Below are 22,913 nucleotides of genomic sequence, written 5' to 3'. Positions count from 1 at the left end.
TCTAGGCTGACACTTAAAAAACAGTAACAAATTTAGAGCTGAAACAATTTTTTATGTGATTCTTCCATAACATTACTTTCCTTTTTTTCTTAATTTTTTTAAAAGAAATTATTTTTACTCTATATTTAATTGTTGTATAGTAGCTCAAAGGTATTTTGAGTGCCATTGTTCCATTATTAAGATATTTTTGCTTTTGTTAACTTTCATTCTCACTCTGAAATTTAAATGTAAATTCTAAAATTTAAAGCCCCCGTGTTGACATGTATTAGTGTTTCTTTTCCATTAGAAATAATATTATAATATTGTTGTGTCTTCATAAGAAAATGTTTTAAAATTAAAAGCACTCTCTCTTTCTAGGCAAGGTCATTTATCTGTGGTCGTATTATTGTTAAAATGTGGTGCAGATCCAACTCTTATTGATGGAGAAGGATACAGCAGCCTGCATTTAGCTGTGCTTTTTCAACACATGCCTATCATAGCTTACCTCATATCCAAGGGTCAGGTATGTGATTTTATGCAGTAATGTAATTAATCATGTAGCAGGCATTAATACTTATGTGCTAATACTTTGACTTCCATGAACATTACTTTTTATAACTGCACAGGTACAAATATTTCTTGCCTATTTAGTTACTTAGGAATTTCCACTCCAAATGGCTGTTGTTGGCATCCAAAAATAAGAATGAAAAGAAACAGAACAAACAGAATACAGTGTCATCAGTACAGGTAGTCCTTGACTTCCATCCATTTGAACCTAACATTTCCATTGCTAAGCAAAGACAGTTGAGTTTTGCTCCATTTTATGACCTTTCTTGCCACAGTTGTTAAGTGTTAAAGTAAATCAGTGCAGGTTTTTAAATTATCCTCATGGTTTTTAAGCAAATCTGACTTCTCCATTGGCTTTGCTTGTCAAACGTTTGTAAAATCACGTGATCACATGACCCTGGGATACTACCATACTCATAAATACAGTATAGTTGCTAATCATCTTAAATTTTGATCATGTGACCATGGGGATGCTACAGCTATTATTAAGTAAGAAAAAAAACCCACTTTTCAGTGTCATCGTAACTTCAAACGGTCACTAAACAAATGGTTGTAAGTTGAAGACTACTTGTAATGGCACCTTTGAGCAAGAGCAGATCCTAATATCTCCAATACCTTTAGAACCAGGTGTTCACTTCTAGTCAGAGATGCATTAGAAAGGTGGTGATCTGAATATTCAGGAAAAAGCTATTCCACAGGAGGAATGCTAGCATTAAGAAATCTCTCCCGTGATCTCACTGAACTCCTTAGGGCAGCAGTCCCCAATCTTTTTGGCACCAGGGACCCGGGCCCACTGCTCACCTCCAGCTATGCATCCCAGTTCCTAATAGACACGGAATAAGGGTCTTTGGCCCAGGGGTTGTGGGACCCCTGCCTTGGGGGATAGGCTTCTCAGGAGGATCTTTGTCAAAGATCTTATAGGCAGATTCATATTGGGATGTCAGTCAGTATTGAAATACTGAAAAATGTTTTTAAAAGTTGATGGTTTAAAATGCTGCAAAGTTCTATGTTATGGTCATAGATGCCTATGGACCATTATTAAAATAAACTGGAAGGCACCTGGGCCATATGAAAGTACTACTAATTTATGGATTAGTCATGAAACCCAGAACATTAATTGAATTCATTGCATTTGCATCCATTTATGGCTTCAGTTGCTGATTGGTGGTTTATTCCGTTTCCTGAAATGTTAATATTTTCTCATATTTAGAATATAGATACTACTGACCACAATGGATATACCCCTCTTATGCTGTCAGCCCACAAAGTAATTGGGTGAGTAATGATTGCGACTACTCGATTCAGTGAGAATTTCTAAGGGAAGAATATGCAGAAGATTGCTGTATTTTCAGGAAAGCAAAACAAGTTACATTGTTTGTTACCAAAACAATTGTCCTCAGCTGTGAAAGAAAAGTTTTATAAAATACATAACAGAGCTACAACAATATGACATTGAGGAAAGAATTTATCTTTATTCCATGCTAACCTCTGTATTTCAGAGGAAATCATTTTGATAGGTTAATTCAAATAATTCTTGTTATTTTTCTTCTTCTTTAGTTTTCATATTTTTTGGACGAAATTTGGAGTTTTGGAAACATCTTCATAGGATAAAGTTTACAGTGTAGAAAAATTTCTCCTACCCCATCCTAGAATATTACAATATTGGACTACTTTCTTGAACTATTTGCTAAGGACTTAGTTATTTCATATATGCTTTGCTTCCATCAAATACTTTTGTTACTGCATACCACAATCAGCCTTTAACTCCACATTCACCCAGCACAATCCATAATTCAAGCCTCTTTATATCATCATACCCTTCTCCATAATCTATAAATGTATACTGTACTAACTTTCTTATATTCATATATTCTCAATAACCAGCTTCAGAGCAAAATCTGGCCTGCTTTCTCCCTGGCAGGATTGCATTTTCCAGGTTGTATTCATTATCACCTCTTGTACCTTTGCAATCAGAATTCTGCCAAATATCTTCCCTTAACTAAGCCCTGTAAGTAACACTGCATTTATTCTTGCTTTTTTCCCTTTTCTTTTTTATAATGAACAATTACATTTTTCCAGTCATTAGAGACAAATACAATCTTAATATGCATGTTAAACAAGTTGTAAATTATTCCACAAACAAACCACACCTGTATTTTAACATTTCTTCAATTGCTCTGTTTACGTCTGTAGCCTTAGCATTATTCAGCATTCTCACATTTATTGTTTCATTTCCTTCATGGTTTTTTTTTTTTTATGCTAGCATGTATAGTATTTATTTCAGTTCTGCTCTTTGATACATTGCTGTTATTGCTGTACGGATTTCAAATGTTTCTCCTCATTTCAGTTTCATTCCAATTTTAGCCATTTATTTTTAATTCCATTTATGCTACTGAAGCACTTGTTTAACTCTTTTCACCCACTTATAACACTTTTTTTTAACTTCCATCAACATTGCTCTGCATTTTCCATGCCTCTTTAAATCTTATCCACTCCTTCTTCTCTTTCAGCACATTCTTTTAACTTTCTTTTCCTCCTTATACAAATTCTTCATCTCCTCATTTTGCAACATTCATCCTTTAATATGCATTTTCTCATTCATATCCCAATAGATTTATATAGTTCTTGCAACATATTAATATGCAATTATTACTCTTGTATTTTGTCTTAAATATCAGTATGGCAGGTTTGCTATTACAATATGGAAATAAGTTATCCAAATATTATCTTATTAAAAGTTGTAGTATCTTTGCTTTTCTAACTTGTACATTTTTATTTGCATGAAGGCGGGAACCTACTCATTTTCTAGTAAAGTTTAATCCATCTGTCAACGCTGTAGACAATATAGAAAAGAACACTGCTTTGCATTGGGCTGTTATAGCAGGAAATGTTAATGCTGTAGATGTACTGCTAGAAGCTGGATCCAGTCTGGATATCAAAAATGTCAAGGTATTATTCCATTTTCATGGGTATCAGAATTTTACGTAGCATCAGAAGGGTAATTGTTGGGGGTGGAAATAAGAGGAAGGAGTATTATGTGTGTGTTCACCACCTTAGTTTTCATTGTCATGTATTTTGACAGTCTACAACATTGGCCTCCAACCTTTTGGGTACCAGGGACTGGTTCTGTGGAGAGAGATTTTTTTCTGGGACAGGAGGGGGCATGATTTCATATGCTGCCTGCATCGTGCAGATGGAGCTTCACTTGTTTGCACAGCCCAGTTTCTGGCATGCCAAGGACCAGTGTGGTCCACAGACCAGAGGTTGGTGGATCCCTGGTCTACGGAGTAGTCTGGCTGCCAGCAGTTACTAATTGTTTAATTAAATCAGGATAGTTTCTAAAATATTCAGGATAAATATAGTTTGTATTGCTGTTGATCTTTAATTTCTAGAATATGCAATCTAATTTTAATTTGGGAAGCTATGATTTATTTATTTATTTATTTATTACATTTCTAGACCGCCCTTCTCCCGAAGGACTCAGGGCGGTGTACAGCCTTATTAAAACACATAGGAACACAATAAATTTAAAATACATTTAAAATGAAATATTTAACCGGCCAATTTAAAACTAAAACGGTCAAACGACCGATATAAAACCCTAAACTATAAAATTATAAATAAATTAATACAGTTTAAAATTCAATTAAAACTAAGTTAAACTAAAATATCAAATTAAAATAATATTTAGGCTAGTCCCGCCTGATTGAATAGCAGAATCTTCAGTTCCCGCTTGAAGGTACGGAGGTCGGGAAGTTGGCGTAACCCAGGAGGTAACTCATTCCATAGGGTCGGTGCTGCCACAGAGAAGGCTCTTTGTATGATTGTATGCAAAAGGTGATTATGTAATAATAGCTTATCATTTTGTCTTTTGAATATTAGCATTTTATTTATGAATCTTCTACCTACTGCAGATTTTAAACATTGCTGTAGGCTTCTCACTGTGAAATATATATGCAACATTATTGTGCTTATTCAGGTTTCATAGTAGTAAGGTAGGATTTTAAAATAAAGCAGCCCAAAGATATGTTTTCTATTTCATACTGTTTTTTAAAATAATGTTGTTTTTGCCTAAGGGACAAAGACCAGTTGACCTTGCTCTTCAAACTAAAAACCGCATAATTATTCACATACTTCATGAAGAAGAAAAAATTCGAATTAGAAGAACATCAGTGTTTTTGAGGTTTCTGGAAAAAAATGAGGTATCGTAAACTGAAACAAATAATGAAATGGAATTTTCTAGACAAGAATTGATGCTGAGTATATTATTGAATATAATAAGTTTTAACTACAACCAAAAAAGATATTTCAGATAGAAATGGTAGCAATTCACAAAAAAATAGCTTTGGAATCTCCTGGCATTTAGGCAAGAAAAACAAAATGCACAGGTACAGTATATGTGGTACCTTGCTTAATAGTAGTAACTATTACTTAACTAGTAATAGTAGTAGTAGTGAGAGGGATCTTGGAGTCCTAGTGGACAACCATTTAGATATGAGCCAGCAGTGTGCAGCAGCTGCCAAAAAAGCCAACACAGTTCTGGGCTGCATAAACAGGGATAGAATCAAGATTACGCAAAGTGTTAATACCACTTTATAATGCCTTGGTAAGGCCACACTTGGAATACTGCATTCAGTTTTGATTACCACGATGTAAAAAAAATGTTGAAACTCTAGAAAGAGTGCAGAGAAGAGCAACAAAGATGATTAGGGGACTGGAGGCTAAAACATATGAAGACCGGTTGCAGGAACTGGGTATGTCTAGTTTAATTAAAAGAAGGACTAGGGGAGACATGATAGCAGTGTTCCAATATCTCAGGGGCTGCCACAGAGAAGTGGGAGTCAAACTATTCTCCAAAGCACCTGAGGGTAGAACAAGAAGCAATGGGTGGAAACTAATCAAGGAGAGAAGCAATTTAGAACTAAAGAAAAATTTCCTGACAGAACATTTAATCAGTGGAACAACTTGCGTGCAGACGTTGTGAATGCTCCAACACTGGTAGTTTTTAAGAAGATGTTAGATAATCATTTGTCTGAAGTGGTATAGGGTTTCCTGCCTGGGCAGGGCGTTGAACTAGAAGACCTCCAAGTTCCCTTCCAACTCTGTTATTCTAATTGCCTTGAAGCAGCAACTCCACTCACTCCCTTTTGGTAGTAACAATGAAAAAAATAGGAAATACATCCTTAACTCTATTTATTTTGCTACAAAACCAGCCTGCTCTGTTTCTATTTCATTTGACATTATACAAACTACTCCTCAGTTGGTGCTTTTGCCTGTCCCTTTTTCATTCCCAATTTTTAAAAAATATGTACTTATGTTTAAAATAGATAGGGAGATGTGTTTTAAGGTATTTAGGAGCTAGATCAAGATAACAAAATAATTTAACAAGCTTAGTTACATACATTTGTTAAATATTTGCAGGTCTTAAGAAATTGATTATATTATATTTTCCATGTTTTTAAAACTTTAATAATAATTGACTTATTGTGATTTTGTCAGTGCCGATGGTGTTCAAGTAGTGCTCCAGATGACCTTGGAGCAGGGTTGTCAAACTCGCAGGCCAGATGCATCACGCGCTGGCCACGTCACTCCCGGTTTAGTGAAGGGGGGAAAAGTCACGATAGGTCACATGACAACAACTTGACACTGCGAGTTTGACATCCCTGATCTGGAGCAACACTTGAATACCATTGGCTTTGACAAAATCACTATCAGTCAATTGCAAAGAGAACTTTATTTAGAAGAGCTTACATCCTGTGCCAATACCATCAAACAACATGTGCTTATTCCATCTCCTAAGGAAGGAGTCAAGAGGTGCAGCCAAATCCAGTCTAAATATCTAGCTGACTAACAATAACAGTAATAATATGGAAAGAGAACAGCAGTTAATTCTGTAAGAGAGCCAAAGTGAAATATCACATTTAGCAGAAGAAATTAGTTTTCAGATTTATATATGAGGCTACTATGTAAAACTGAGAGATCTGAGGGTTTTTTCCGCACACTTTATTTTTGCTCATTTTTTCTCATTTTCTAATGAAGTTTTTTTTCCATTTTGTTCTATTTAGTTCTTGCTATTGTTTGGCTCATCATTGCTATTGATATGGACAGTAGGATATGTAGCAAGCTTAAATTCTGACTCATGGCTGTTGAAAGGAATCTTGCTGATGTTCATGTTGGTTACTCTGTCTTTCTTTGCAAGGTAAGCATATCTAGTTTTCTTACCTTTATTTATGTAGCATGTAGTATATTATTTTCTTGGTTCCTGGAGATGAAATCAACAGGGAAGGATAGAATTAATTCTACTTTTAGTTCGAAGACTGAGCTTAACATTTTTTTCCTGTCCCATGGAGGCAACACCTTTCCTTCAGTCTTGTATACATCCTTCTTGGGGAAGCAGTAGTTTTCCTTTAGTTTCTTCCACACAAAAGCATCTCCTTGGCAGCCATATACCAGCTAATCAGCATGCCAGCAGGAAACCACCTTCAGGAGAGCCACAAGCTAAACTAGGAGAATGACCCAGGAAATGGAGGAGGACTGACTGAAGAACCTGACGGGACAGAATATGGACAAGGCAAGTGCCAATGTCATGTTTAAGCCTTTATGCAACATAGAACTGAAAATCTGTCAAAATTCCACCCCACCACCACTCCCGCCCTTGACAGAGTGGGCACCTTGGGGTTTCAACTGTGTAGAACTTCCAGAAGCTCTAGACAAAATAGACAAGAAGACAAGCAAGGAGAGAGAATGGCCAGCTGAAAGAGCACAAACCTAATAGTTTGTTTCCTCTAAACAGGAAAGCAGACAAGATGTGTTTCCCAGCCTGCATTTACTGGATGGTTGGAGAACGCGTTGCCTTCTCACAGCTAGCAAAATGCTGCTTTCTCCCTATGTTACAACACATAGGGGTAGGGGTGACTGACAGCACCCTTAATGATTAAAATATACTATTAATAGAAATTTGTTGGGCAAATTCTTCTATAATACGTTATAAAATAATTGATTTTGCAAATGCAGATTTTGTACTGCATGTGTCACTAAAAGTGCTTTAACCTTTTACACTGACCCCACTCTGTTCAGTGGGTATGGATGTCCATGAGAGAAAGTGAAGCTAAACTGCATTGTCATCAAAGTGTTGCCACATAATCTCCATTTACTTATCAATTTTGTATGCTGCTGTAATAAAAAAAAAGTCTCTTAGCATAGTGACAGAAACTTATATTTGCAATTTACCTCGTTGGTGTCATGCATAGTATGAGCAACAACATTTTAATGTCCTTACAATTTCTGCCAGATGCTTGTGGCCTATAAATCTGTTTCCTGTCTGTTTCATCTCTGGTAACCAAGAACAATAGCTAAACTTAAAACAATACACTTTCTGGTCAACAGAAGATGCTTAGGAGGGAAAGAAGATTAAGATCATAGCCTCAAGAGTCAACATGCAGGTTAATTCATTGTGCTGGTACATAATGTTTTTCCATTTTTACACAGACTTCCAAATGCAATTTTTTGTTGTGACAAATGGAATGTAAAATAAAGGAGACGTTAAAACACAACCAGCTAAAGTCAATACATGCAGCTGAAGGCAAGTTTCCTCTATGAGGACAGGAAGCTGCCTTTCAGCCAAAAGAGGAAGTTTCAAGCTCTAGCTTCCTTTTCCATCAGGTCCATGTTCTGGTGATCAGAAAAGTAAATCATAATAGGTAAAAAAATATACCATCCTTTTATAACCAATGTTCAAAGTTCCGACGAAAATGCTTAGTTAAAATATTCTGTCCTGAGTCATCTTAGCAACAGTTTAGCTTCCAAGAAAGTCTCCAAGTTCCTTTTCATACATTGTGTTTTCTAAACAGAAATCGCTTCCATATGGAAAACGTATGAAATCCCTATTTTAGGTGTTACAATTATGAAACTATTTATTTCATATTGGGTAAATATATTACGATAGTGACCAGATATGTCTTTCTAATGTGCATGTACCCACTGTAGTTCCAGAAAATCCTGCATGCAGATAAATCTGGGTTTATGTATTCTCTCTCCTTTGTGTTCTAACTTTCCTTTTATCACAAACCAAGAAGGTTTTTAAAGTTATGTAAACATAGGTATTTTTTTTCTAAATTCTTACATGCGATATTATAGCTATTGCAGAAATATGTTTGGATAAAGAAACTTAATTCATCAGAGAAGTTCATGTATTGAACATTTGTAAACGTTACTTGGCATGTTTATGTCTAATAGTGGGTAAATTAGGCAGCGACTCTTTCTCAGCTTAACCTCCTTCACAGGGTTTTTCTTATGGGTCTAAAATTAGGTGATATCCTATATATGCCAAAGATAAATGTACTAAATGTATAAATGTACTAAATAAATTAAATACTTTTAAATGTTCCATTTAGGTTGTTCATAGGATTCAGCACAATAAAATATTTCCCAGTAACGTTTTTGATTAGTTCCATCTTTTGGATATCATGGACCTGTTTCATCTATTTCCTGCCTAATATCCTTTGTTAAAACAATAGTACAGAATGGAGAATTTCTTTACGTGTATGTATGTGTGTCTTGATTTTTATAAGGCAATTCACTGGAAATAATATTATATTGAAATATTATATTGTAAGCTCCCATGAAACGTTTAATGTATTTGCTAAGATAAAATGAGTTACTGCTAAAAAAAGTTATTATTGATGGCCAACGTATAAACTAAAAAGAAGTAGACTTTTTAAAATGGCATGCCTGTTCTGCTTTCCTAGCTGGCTGTTAGTGGTACCTTGATTATTTTCCCTCTGCCACCTTTTCCATCAATGTTATCCTCCACTACATGTCACGTCGCCATCCTATTGCCACTTACAGCTTTTACTGCATCTCCTTCCTCCTCCTCCTCCTCCTCCTCCTCCTCCTCCTCATCACCCAGTAATTGCTAAACTGGCTACTGAGAAACTACAGCTTTAAAAGTACTTCTCTCATAAGAAATCACTAGACAGAAAAATGCATTGAATTTTAAAATGGAGTGTGGTAGGTGTTTCACTGGTTGGTGGAGCATTTTATTAGCATGGAGACGGTTTGGAGGCCTTTGAAAGTTTCCTTCTAGGATCAGAGTTTATATTTTAGCCCCAGAATTAATATGGCTGTTGGATTCATTCAGTACTGTAAAATTGTAAAGAAAGGTAAAACGTTTATTTGTATTGATCATTTTTCTAGATTACTACCAACAAATCTAGAAAATACATCCACCTTTTTGACTGTATCCTTTTCTGCTGACGAAAAGGAAAAACCATGGCCAATACATGGTTACAAAATGTACATTACAAAATGTACATTACAAAATGTAGATGATTATCAGTAGCAAAGAGATTAACCAAAAAACTGGTACTTGAACCACAGATCACTGTGCTATGTTATCTGTGTAAAGTTTTTTTTAAAAAAACAGCTAGCCTTTAGCAGACAGCAAATAACATTACAGTACTTCTCAATTTCAAGGCGCATTTCCCTAAAGTTGCTGGATAGCATAATCAAGCTTCTTTTCAAGGTGAGATTTCTGTGTGGCCTCAGAACAAGATGTTCCCATTGTCTTCAAATTTGGTGCAGAGTTTTATAAATTAAACTCTGTGTGTATTGTTTATTTACTCAATTTTTGTACAATATTCACTGATGTACAACATAACATGAGCATATTAAAATATGTAGTATGAAACAGTACTAAGATTAAAACAATTTAAATTTCCAATTTAAATTAGTAAAATAGAACAATATGAACAATATGAAATATTATACCTTCTGTACTGTACAATTTTTGGCCGTTTATCCAATTCAGTTTTTAAAAACCATGTTTAATAATAAAAATATAATAGAATAAAAAAAATTATTGTTTTAAAGTGGATTTAATCTGTTCTGTTAAACAGTATTTTACTATTAATTACCATCTCCAAAGATAATTTTTCTTTTAGCATGCTTTTTAATGAGATAATAGTTTTTTATGAATTAATTCATGAGAAATATTTGGGCATATTCTAACTGCCAAAGGCACTTAAATCTACTTCGCTCTTTAGAAGGATATCTGGTAATTTTTCAGTCAAGGCTTCTGCTTTATGACTTTTAAACATCCTTTTACAAAATTACACTTATTATGTTGTTTAATATTCACCCAGCTAACTAAGCTATCAATCACAGCAGGTGTTATGTATCTTCTGAAAAAACAATTGAATCATACTATATAAAGAACTAAAGGGGTTCTGAGGAAATAGGTACCTTTTAGATAACACATTTTCTTCAGAGTTTTTTTTAATGTCACATATTAAATAATGTAAGATTTGTTTTCCTGTGGCTGAACAATTACATCTCAAACTAAGATATTCTAGTTGTACATCAGCTGTGGATTTGAGAGATTCTCCCAAGGGCCCCTTCATTACAAGAGCCTGGAATTGGAACACTAATATTTGACATGCGCTTCGTTTTCTTGTATAATCATATTTCCCCACTTGCTCCAAGGAAAACCAGGATTGCTTTTCCAATTTTCATAATATGAGAGACTACAAAAATCTATCAAAACCAAAAGTCATTTGGCAATCTCATGATGGGTGACAAAAATTTTGTCTATTATCTATTGGTGCCTTATTGTACTATTCCTAATTTTTGAGATACTTTATCTGCTTTGCTCATGCATACCACCCTGGCTTAGTCAGATTGCTGTTTTTTGATCAAACGAGTAACAAAATGTGCTAAATATGGTTCTTGTAAATTTAAAAGCTTTTTAAAACATGCATTAGAATCTGTTTATTGCCTCTTCCTATCATGGTGTTATTGCTATTTAACTTTGAAGTATAGCTTGGAGGGCTATTTATGCACTCTGATATGTGAATTATGGAAACAGAGTCCTTAACTGGAGGCCACATTTTCCAGATATAACTTCACAGCTTCCTTTCTTTTTTGGCATGGTGGGCCTTATCTATTATTTTTACAAAACTGTCAGAACTGATCCTGGATTTATTACCAGTACAGAAGAAGAGATTAAAAAGGTATTTTCATACATTCAATAGTTCTTTTCAAGTACCAGAAATTACAATATAGCAATTGATACTGAAAAGCAATATTTCTAAGCAAATTTAAACATTTGCTATGTTTTTCTCAAAATTCATCAAGTGTTGCGAATGAGACGAATTTGGAAAAGTGTTACAGAAGTCCTCTACTCACAACCACAATTGAGCCTGAAATGTCTGTTGTTAAGTGAGACATTTGTTAAGTGGGTTTTGTCCCATTTTACGAATCTTTCTTGCCTAAGTCAAACACTGCAATTGATAAATTAGTAATTCAGTTATTAAGTGGGAAAGGATTCCCCATTGACTTTGCTTGTGAGAAGGACTGCAAAAAGTGATCACATGACTTCAGGCCACTGCAACCGTCATAAATATGAGTCAGTTGCAAAGCATCTGAATTTTGATCACATGATCATGGGGATGCTGCAAAGATCGTAACTGAAAAATGGGTCACATGAGTCACTTTTTTCAGTGCCATTGTAATTTTGAATGGTCACTAAATAAACTATTGTCAAGGACTACCTGTACTTTGGAAGCAGAGAAAAGTCAGTGCTTCAGATATAAAGGAACAAAGCCAAGCCACAATACGGAGGGTCATTATGATGTGTGAGACAATATCCAGTTTTCATGATTGCTAATGTAACCGTTAATGTCACTGGGCAGGGTACTATAGTGGAAGCCTTAAAATATTCTTAGGTAGTCCTCAGTTAACGACAGTCATTGGGGCTGGAATTTCCATCACTACACAACACAGTCATAAAACAGTATTACATGACCACTCTACTTAGCAGCAGTGGAAATTCTGACTCTTCCACTTGCCGTTGTTAAGTGAATCCCATTAAACACGACATCATATGATTGCCATTTGCAACCCCCTGCTAGCCGCCTCATTGACTTTGCTTGTCAGTGAAGGTTGCAAATTGTGATTGGGTGACTGCTGGGTGGTGCGGTGTTGTAATTGTGAGCCAGTTGCTGAGTGCCTGGATGCTGCAATGGCCAGAACTTCCAAGATAAGTCATAAGTACCACTTGTTCAGTGCCATTATAAGCTCAGTGTCGTTAAGTGAGGGCCACCTAGTTTGAGTTTCTGAAGTCATGTGTAGGCTTGTTTGACGGAATATGCTCAAGTGACAAAAATGATAAAATTGTGATTGAGTGACAAAATAGTAACAACATGTTTTTGTGACTGGAAAGATCTGAAAGATCTGAATCTTTATTGACATCACTCTTTCAAATTTATTTATTTATTTTATTTATTATTTAAATTTTTATACCGCCCTTCTCCCGAAGGACTCAGGGCGGTTCACAGCCAGGTAAAAATACACAATGATACAGTATAAATACAATTAAAATACAATTAAAAAACTTATTAAATTGGCCAAGATTAAAAAATTTAGGATAAAAACCCATTAAAAACCCATAAATTTAAAACTAACCCAGTCCAGCGCAGATGAATAAGTGAGTTTTAAGCTCGCGACGAAAGGTTCGGAGGTCCGGAAGTTGACGGAGTCCTGGGGGGAGTTCGTTCCAGAGGGCGGGAGCCCCCACAGAGAAGGCCCTTCCCCTGGGCGTCGCCAGACGACACTGTCGCGCCGACGGCACCCTGAGGAGTCCCTCTCTGTGAGAGCGCACGGGTCGGTGAGAGGTATTCGGTAACAGCAGGCGGTCCCGTAAATAGCCCGGCCCAATGCCATGGAGCGCTTTGAAGACGTTCACCAACACCTTGAAGCGCACCCGGAAGGCCACAGGTAGCCAGTGCAGCCTGCGCAGGATAGGTGTCACACGGGAGCCACGAGGGGCTCCCTCTATCACCATCATCATCATCAAATGTTCCTGAATCTATGAATGTGAAAATAAAATTAGGGCAAGATAGTCGTTGGGAACTAGGATGAAATATACCTTGAATGGCTCAGAATGAGGAAAGCTTGTTCCTTGTCCTCCAAGAAGTACAAAATTATACAAGCGTCAAATTTGGGACTGCAAGGCAGGAGGACACGATTTGTTTGCGTTTTTTAATAGTAGAAATAATATCATTCCATTCAGTATAGGTATGAAGATAAAACACTTTCCTGAAGTGCAAATCCATCCATTCCTTCCCTACATAGTTTTCAAAAGGGAGCAATAGGAAAGGATTATTTTTCCTTTTCTTTAGATACATCTTTTCCACATCCACCAAGATTGTTAATTTTATACCATCTTTCCTGAACATAAAAAAAACATGCCCACAAATTACTTGGTGGTTGGTTTGTGTGGGTGTTGGGGGAGTGTTTGTGCTATATATATATATCCTTATGTTCATAAATAATATAGGAATCGTGCATGCCTGGGACCTAGGTTTGCAGTGAGGTCTTTAGAAATAAATTAAATAAGCATGTTAATAATTATTTACTTGTTACATAGGAAAAATGGACTATTGGAATGTAAGAGTAAAGAAAAACGATTTGTATTTGAGGTTGGGTGACATAAATGTCATAATCACCCCTCTGCTGAAAAATATAATAAAACAGCCCAGTATTTCTAGTAGTCCCCACATAGCTGGAGGGTACCAGCTTAGGAAAGGATTTAAAAAAAAAATGATGTATATTTATTAAGGTAATGTTATTTAATACAATTTTTCTGAGTCCTCTTCTGCCTTCCCAGTTCCCTAAAGTGGAAAGTATCTTGCATTTACAGCTGTTTGTATATTTTCATATTAATCATTTTTTTAAAAAACCTATTTTCAGTTAGAGTATTATTTATATGCTTGAAATGGACAGCAGTCTCAATCCCGCTTTAACTGTCATCAGCTCCCTGCAATTGTGTTACAGAAATACATCAAGTCTGTTAAGAGTTCACAGATCTTAAATTATGATACCCTGAAGCATTGAGATATAAACATATTTGAAAAACCTAATCTGTCTTTCAGAATATTATTAACCTTGGAGAATCTGGCTCTTTGGACTTTAGAACATTCTGCACAACATGCCTTGTAAGTTGAGCAGTGATGCCTTAAAACAATTTGATTTTTTTTAAGGTGCTTTTTTTTATGATAGTAGAGAGGGATGTTTTGTCAAGTTACTTTTTTGCATTATCACACTTCAGTTTAAACATGAACAGAGTGTACTATAATATCAAAGCAGAATATAAAACGTATCTGGTCTGGCACCCTATTAGGGAAGATGTTTACAGATTTGTTCTTTTTGAAGAGCCTAATTTCATGCTTAGAGGATGTGGATTTATATTTTGCTCAGGACTAACATCTAACTATTATCTGTATTTTAGAACTCACTTTGGGAACTTTTGTCCCAAAGGGGGAGTAAAATTGTAAAAGGAACTTGGGTAGCAATGGCTCATTACTCCTGAAAAGATTTCTGCTTGTTAGGACTGGCTCACTTGAATTTATTTGTTTTAAAAAATCTACTGGTGGACGCATGATATGAAATAGCCCTTATTAAGTATAGGAGGTCGCTAAGTCATGAACAACAAAGCCAGTTTCACTAATGAAGACTGAGTGTAATACACTGTCCTTCCTCCTGTGGTTGTTTCAAGCATAATGCATTGTTTTTTAGGACCAGTCCTACTAGTGGTGAAATCCATTTTTTTTTATTACTAGTTCTGTGGGCGTGGCTTGGTGGGTGTAGTGTCGCTCGGTGGAAGTGGCAGGGGAAAGATACTGCAAAATCTCCATTTCCATCCCACTGCAGGGGAAGGATACTGCAAAATCCCTATTCCCTCCCTGCTCCTGGGGGAAGGATATTGCAAAATCTCCATTCCCACCCCACTCTGGGATCAGCCAGAGATGGTATTTGCCAGAGATGGTATTTGCCAGTTCTCCAAACTACTCAAAATTTCCGCTACCGGCTCTCCAGAACCTGTCAGAACCTGCTGGATTTCACCCCTGAGTCCTACCATATTTCAGCGAGCACCAAGTGATGAAAGCAGGATCAATATCCAAAGAGCCCTTCAAGTCACCTTAAATGCTGATTATAATGAGGAAGCATGTTCCATAATTCAGACATAGTCCTTCTTGCCTTCCTTTATGTTTATTTAGATTCATCATATCATACCCTTGTTGATAGTCAGTCTAATTCACAGCAGTCTATAAAATAGATTCATCCATCAAACCACTTTTTCCCATTATGGAGTGTCACTGTACTTAAAATTAAAAGTACAGCAACACTTCATAATGTCAATAAATGTTATGTCAACAAAACATTTCTGACTCTGGCTAAATGTAATCAGACGATCTCAGAGCTGTTGGAAGAAGCTTTCAGAATACGTGATCTGAATGGAAAGCTACCCCAACCACTGAGACACGAAATATACATATGGGTGGAGGCCTTTCTGGATCCAAACGTGATTAAAGATTAAACCAAACCCAATAATGCAAACCCTAAAGCTTAATGCAGCATTCCAGATGCAGCTATTCCATTATTTCTCAACATGGACTTAATACACCAAAGGACATTACATGTATTGTCAAACATGAATAAATAAATATATAGGTATGAACGCTGTAATGGGAGAAGATTGAAAAAAAGAAAAGTAGGTTTAAAAAAGATGCTTGAAGACCTTCTCATTCGCTTCCTTCACCATCAGAATTTTTCACTGGGATCAATAAATAAGACTTCCAGGTATTAATTCTAATATTCTTTAACTGATTATGGCTCTTATTGTTAAATTTAATATAAGCAGCTATTTTTCCAGGGTGAACTTCAATTTATGATAAAGGTCTAATATTTGAAATGCAGTAGAACATTTACTAATACATTCAGTGAGGTGTGAATAATTTTTTTCTGTGTGTATTTTCTTACTCAGATTAAGAAGCCTCTGAGATCTATGCACTGCCATGCTTGCAATTCATGTGTAGCTAGATATGATCAACATTGTATTTGGATTGGACGTTGTGTTGGTGAGTTTATTTTCACACAACTAGGATTCCTTTCTTAGGGGGGTCTATGCCAGGAATATTTCTGAAGTCTTAAAAGGGCGGCCATTAATTGATCAGAGGAAAGCTCTAGTGGTTGAGTGTTGTGTGAAGAGATGCTGACAAGGTGCACAGCTTGGCGATGTACAACATTAGATAGCGTTAGCAGAGTTGGTACACGATTAAAGATTAAAAATAATTCTGATTATGCTTACTGAAGACAGACTTCCTTTGGAGTGTCACATGTGGGATTGCATTGCATGTTTTAGTTTTGTTATTTTTGTTGTCGTTTAAATGAGCTTTGAAATATAGGTAGTCCTCAACTTAGAACAAATCGCTTAGGGACCATTCAGAGTTGCAATGGCACTGGAAAAAAATTACATGATCATTTTTCCCACAACTGTTGCAGCATCCCCATAATCATGCGATCAAAATTCAGATACGGGCAACTGATTTATATTTATGATGATTGCAGTGCCCCGGGGTCATGTGATTACCTTTTCTGACCTTCTGACAGTCAATGAGGAAGCTAGATTCACTTTACAATCAAGTTACTAACTTAAGAACTGCAGCAATTTGCTTAATAACTGTGGCAAGGAAGATCGTAAAATGGGGCAAAACTCACTTAACAACTGTTTCGCTTAGCAACATAAATTTTGGGCTTAATTGTGATCAGAAGTCGAGGACTACCTATATACCAATCCTATTTAATTCCCTATACCTAGCTACCCCCCATGTATATAGTATGTTGGGAGAGTAAATACTCAGAAATATTCTGTACCATTTTTATTTTATTTATTTATTTATTTATTTATTCACATTTTTATACCGCCCTATCTCCCGAAGGACTCAGGGCGGTTTACAGCCAGATAAAAACATACATATAAATACAGAATAAAACATCAATTAAAAAACTTATTAAATAAGGCCGAATATTTAAAATAGCAATAAAAGTAATAAAAAACCCAATTAAAACCAAATTCAAAATTTAAAATTCTAGTCCAGTCCTGCGCAAATAAAGAGATGTGTCTTAAGCTCGCGGCGAAAGGTTCGGAGGTCCGGAAGTTGACGAAGTCCTGGGGGAAGTTCGTTCCAGAGGATGGGAGCCCCCATAGAAAAGGCCCTTCCCCTGGGTGTCGCCAGTCGGCACTGCCTGGCCGACGGCACCCTGAGGAGTCCTTCCCTGTGAGAGCGCACGGGTCGGTGAGAGGCAATCGGTGGCAGCAGACGGTCCCGTAAGTAACCCGGCCCTATGCCATGGAGCGCTTTGAAGATAGTTACCAAAACCTTGAAGCGCACCCGGAAGGCCACAGGTAGCCAGTGCAGTCTGCGCAGGAGAGGTGTCACATGGGAGCCACGAGGGGCTCCCTCTATCACCTGCGCAGCCGCATTCTAGACCAACTGGATCCTCTGGGTGCTCCTCAATGGGAGCCCCATGTAGAGAGCATTGCAGTAATCCAGACGAGATGTCACGAGAGCATGAGTGGCCGTGCATAGGGCATCCCGGTCTAGAAAGGGGCGCAACTGGCGAACCAGGCGCACCTGGTAAAAAGCTCTCCTGGAGACGGCCGTCAAATGGTCTTCGAAAGACAGCCGTCCATCCAGGAGAACGCCCAAGTTGCGCACCCTCTCCATCGGGGCCAATGACTCGCCCCCAACAGTCAGCCGCAACTGCAACTGAATGTACCGGGATGCCGGCATCCACAGCCACTCTGTCTTGGAGGGATTGAGCTTGAGCCTGTTTCTCCCCATCCAGACCCGTACGGCTTCCAGACACCGGGACAGCACTTCGATAGCTTCGTTGGGGTGGCCCGGTGTGGAAAAGTACAGCTGAGTGTCATCAGCGTACAGCCGCTGGGTGATGATCTCACCCAGCGGCTTCGTATAGATGTTGAACAGGAGGGGCGAGAGAATCGACCCTTGCGGCACCCCACAAGTGAGGCGCCTCGGGGCCGACCTATGCCCTCCTGTCAACACCTTCTGCGACCGATCAGAGAGATAGGAGAACCACCGATGAACGGTGCCTCCCACTCCCAATCCCCCTAACCGGTGCAGCAAGATACCATGGTCGATGGTATCAAAAGCCGCTGAGAGATCTAATAGGACCAGGGCAGAGGAATAACCCCTATCCCTGGCCCTCCAAAGATCATCCACCAATGTGACCAAAGCCGTTTCAGTGCTGTATCCGGGCCGAAAGCCGGACTGGAACGGGTCTAGACAGACAGTTTCATCCAGGTACCGGGGTAATTGACATGCCACCACGCTCTCTACAACCTTCGCCGCGAAGCGAAGGTTGGAGACCGGACGATAATTACCTAAAACAGCTGGGTCCAGGGAAGGCTTCTTGAGGAGAGGTCTCACCACCGCCTCTTTCAAGGCAGCCGGAAAGACCCCCTCCAACAGAGAAACATTCGTAATCCCCTGGAGCCAGCCTCGTGTCACCTCCTGCGTGGCCAGTACCAACCAGGAGGGGCACGGGTCCAGTAAACATGTGGTGGCATTCAACCTACCCAGCAACCTGTCCATGTCCTCGGGAGCCACAGGATCAAACTCATCCCAAACAATCTCAACAAGACAGCTCTCCGACATCTCACCTGGATCCACCCAATTTTGATCCAGACCATCCCGAAGCTGAACAATTTTATCGTATAGATAACCACTAAACTCCTCGGCACGTCCCTGTAATGGGTCATCCCGCTCTCCCTGTTGGAGGAGAGAGCGAGTCACCCGAAACAGGGCGGCCGGGCGGTTATCTGCCGACGCAATGAGGGAGGAGACATAACAACGTCTCGCTTCCCTCAGTGCCACTAGGTAGGTCCTATTATAAGCCTCCGAACGACTGGATCTCCAGGAACTCCCTAGGCGTCTTCTCCGGCGTTTCATCCCCCTCAGCTCCTTGGAGAACCAAGGACCTGGTTGAGACCTACGCCGGGTCAGAGGCCGCAAAGGCACGACACGGTCTAAAGCCTCCGCTGCGGCCTGTTCCCAAGCCGCGACTAGTTCCTCAGCCGTGCCGTGAGCCAGACCCTCAGGAAACGGCCCAAGCTCCGTCCGGAACCTCTCCGGGTCCATCAGGCACCTGGGACGGAACCAACGTATTGGTTCCGTCTCCCTGCGGTGTTGAGTGGCGGTCAGAAAATCCAGGCGAAGGAGAGAGTGATCTGACCATGACAAAGGTTCAGGTTTTAAATAAAATAATTCTTCTGTGAATTTGATATTAACAAATCTTTAACTATTCTCTTTGATCCAGGTGTAGGTAACCATGGCTATTTCATCCTGTTTCTCTTTTTCCTGGTCTTGCTGAATATTTGGACCATACATGGAACTATTATATGTATGTATTTCTAACTGTTATTTCATTGTTTAGAGAGAAAATGTGATGTGTTGATATGTAATTCAAGGACAGTATTGTTCAGCATTCTAAAATGTTAAAAAACTAGCATCCTTCTGGAAAATATGAAGGGCTGGCAGCAACATATATATACTGTATGTATGCAATATATATTTTTGTTTACAAATAGCAGGTTTGGGCCCAAATGCATACATATGATTAAATATATATATAAGACAAATTAATATATAATACAACTTTTCATTAGGCTACATTGTGCATGTAGATCCTTATCTCTAGTGAACGTGGTTTGCATTTCAGAGAATTTTGCTACAAATAGTTCTTTGATCCTATGACTGCTGCTCATATTTATTGATAGAGTAAGCTGGTCTTCCTGGTAGCTAAATATATCAGCACACATGTAGTACTTATGGATAGTATAAATAATCCATTTTGTTTTATCGGTCAAAATAGAATAGAAGCTTTATAAATAAAATACAGTTCACCATGGTCTTTTTTTTAAAGAAATCCTTTATTTAAAGTTAAAATTACTTCTCTTAGATTGGTCAGAACGTTGTACAACAACATATCAGAAAAATGGAGCTTGGATGTCGTTCACAGAGATCGTATCTTGTTCTCCTTGGGTGCTATATGTGTTCATGCTTGTAATTTTTCACACTTTATGGGCTGCATTATGGCTCATCCTTCAGATTTACCAGGTAAACTTTTTATGTTTATTTCTTTCAGTTATTGCATTGAGTGTTATTCAATAGCCTACAATGTATCACTTTTAGTTAATATTTCAGAATTATCCGTTTTGTGCATATGTAATCATGATGCCAATGAATTGGTAAAAATCAGGACTGCATCAGTAAATGAAAAGGTCAGGGAACATGTTTTCCGTTTGCTATTTAGGATTTTACTAGGGATGTCTACCACAAAGTGTTCAATATTCTTTTTGGTCAACCACAGCCATGTCCATTATATTTCTTAATGTCTTTATTTTTATTTGTTTGTACATAAAACAAAATAGGCAGTAATATTCTTCCTTAATATATCAGTTTGGCATAGTTTATCGACAGAGGGAAAACTTTATTTTGTAGTTTTAAATATCCTCTTGCAATGATTGCTTATTCCTAATAGCACCATTTCTAGATTTAGGATTTTCCTGCGATGGGTAAATTAATCTTTTATGGTTGGGCTGTCAGTTTAATTCTAAGCTGTGGCAAAGATTTGTTCTTGAGAAAAGCATGTCCTCATGAAGGAACTTCATCTATGCGTCTGTCTATCTTGTCAGCAAGCTTCCAAAAATGTGGTATGAAGAATTTATCCTGCCCCATGGAGTGTATAACTCAACTGAAAACTGCTCTGTTGAGCAGTTGTGTATACAGGTAGTCCTTGACTTAAGATCACAATTGAGCCTAAAATTTCTGTCGCTAAGTGAAACATTGGTTAATTGAATTTGCCCCATTTTGCTACCTTTCATGCCACACTTGTTAAGCGAATCACTACAGTTGTTAAGTTAATAACATGGGGTTGTTGTTTTTTTTTACATTTATATCCCGCCCTTCTCCAAAGACTCAGGGCGGCTTACAGTGTATAAGGCAATAGTCTCATTCTATTTGTATATTTTTTACAAAGTCAACTTATTGCCCCCCCCCCAACAATCTGGGTCCTCATTTTACCTACCTTATAAAGGATGGAAGGCTGAGTCAACCTTGGGCCGGGCTTGAACCTGCAGTAATTGCAGGCTGCTGTGTTCTAATAACAGGCTTCTAACAGCCTGAGCTATTCCGGCCCCTGGTTGTTAAGTGAATCTGGCTCCCCCACTGACTTTGCTTGTCAGAAGGTCACAAAAGATGATCATATGATCCCAAAAGACTTGCAACCATCATAAATAGAAGTCAGTTGCCAAGACTTTGAATTTTGTTCACCTGACTGTGGTGATGCTGCAATGGGCAAAAGTGTGAAAAACAGTCATAAGTCACATTTTTCAGTGCCGTTGTAACTTTGAACGGTCACTAAATGAACTGTTGTAAGTCAAGGACTTCCTGTGGTTTTTCTGTGCTAGATATTCTGTGACCTCTGGGATTAGATGACTAGGAACATTATGCTGCCTTCTTTAGTTGTTCTGTGGCCAATAGAGGCTGGTACTTTGGCTACCCAAGATATGCATCTGTCTGCTTGCTTTTAGTCAAGAAGTATATATTGAGGAAAGTTTCTGTAGCTTTTATATGGGTCACAATGTAAAACAATAGTGCTGCTTTCTTTCTCTCCCCACCTTTCATATATACTATTATTGAACATAAAACAGTACAGATAGAGCAGTACAGTATGAACTTTCTTTGACAGACTAGAATTCTACCTATGTCGGGTTTTTTGCTGCAGAATTTACATAGAACTAGGCCAGTATTTTTCAATTTCAGGAACATCAAGATGTGTGGACTTCAATTCCCAGAATTCCCAGCTGGCTGAGTTGAGAAACATTAAAGTAGACCTATGACACTTCTACTGTTATATAGTTGCCAAGAATTCAGCCAGTATTACTTTCTTCCTTTCAAAAACAAAAACAATAATAATGTCATTCTGCACAAAACTGATTGTTAAAGTCAGCTCTCAAAGTAATTTTATATGTAGGATATCTTTTTTCATGCTGCTTTATATTTATTCCATCAAGAACTAATAGATAAAAGTAGATTTTGATAACCACGGTGTTTTTCGCCTAAAAAAACAAAGTTCAAAACAAATGCATTAATTTTGCTACCAAGTTATTAATGATTTAATGGAATAATTTGTCATTGGGATAAAGAGAGGTAATGCAAGGTTTATTCACACACACTCACACACATCCATACACATAAACACATGTATTTATATATACATGTAAAGATATGTGCATGTGTCTGTGTGCCTATGTGTATATTCATGCGTATGTGTAAATAAATATCAGGATATGAAAATACCCCAAAAGCCATTTCTTCAGCTTATTTTGGATTTTGAATTAGAGCCTAGCGTAGAGAAAGTTCTTGTCCCACTATAATATAATTTCTAATCACTAAAGGAAAAATTGCATTATGTAGTCTTTTAGATACAGACTGCAATTA

The 22,913-nt window shown here is 37.7% G+C and overlaps 1 protein-coding gene across 1 annotated transcript in view; it reads left to right on the top strand.

Annotated features, from left to right (window-relative positions):
• ZDHHC13 (zinc finger DHHC-type palmitoyltransferase 13) overlaps nt 1-22,913 on the top strand; it is a 40,143-nt gene that overhangs the window by 15,104 nt on the left and 2,126 nt on the right. The window contains exons 5-15 of the mRNA XM_058161319.1: nt 358-502; nt 1,757-1,821; nt 3,333-3,495; nt 4,623-4,748; nt 6,612-6,745; nt 8,940-9,035; nt 11,426-11,555; nt 14,478-14,540; nt 16,370-16,463; nt 19,729-19,812; nt 20,371-20,528. Of these exons, the coding sequence (XP_058017302.1) occupies nt 358-502; nt 1,757-1,821; nt 3,333-3,495; nt 4,623-4,748; nt 6,612-6,745; nt 8,940-9,035; nt 11,426-11,555; nt 14,478-14,540; nt 16,370-16,463; nt 19,729-19,812; nt 20,371-20,528 (1,258 nt within the window). The remainder of the gene's footprint in view (nt 1-357; nt 503-1,756; nt 1,822-3,332; nt 3,496-4,622; nt 4,749-6,611; nt 6,746-8,939; nt 9,036-11,425; nt 11,556-14,477; nt 14,541-16,369; nt 16,464-19,728; nt 19,813-20,370; nt 20,529-22,913) is intronic.

The sequence above is a fragment of the Ahaetulla prasina genome, chromosome 1 (genome assembly GCF_028640845.1).
Source record: "Ahaetulla prasina isolate Xishuangbanna chromosome 1, ASM2864084v1, whole genome shotgun sequence".
Classification (NCBI taxonomy): Eukaryota; Metazoa; Chordata; class Lepidosauria; order Squamata; family Colubridae; genus Ahaetulla; species Ahaetulla prasina.
The sequence above is the reverse complement of the archived record's forward strand: the minus strand, read 5'-3'. Positions and strand labels throughout refer to the sequence as shown.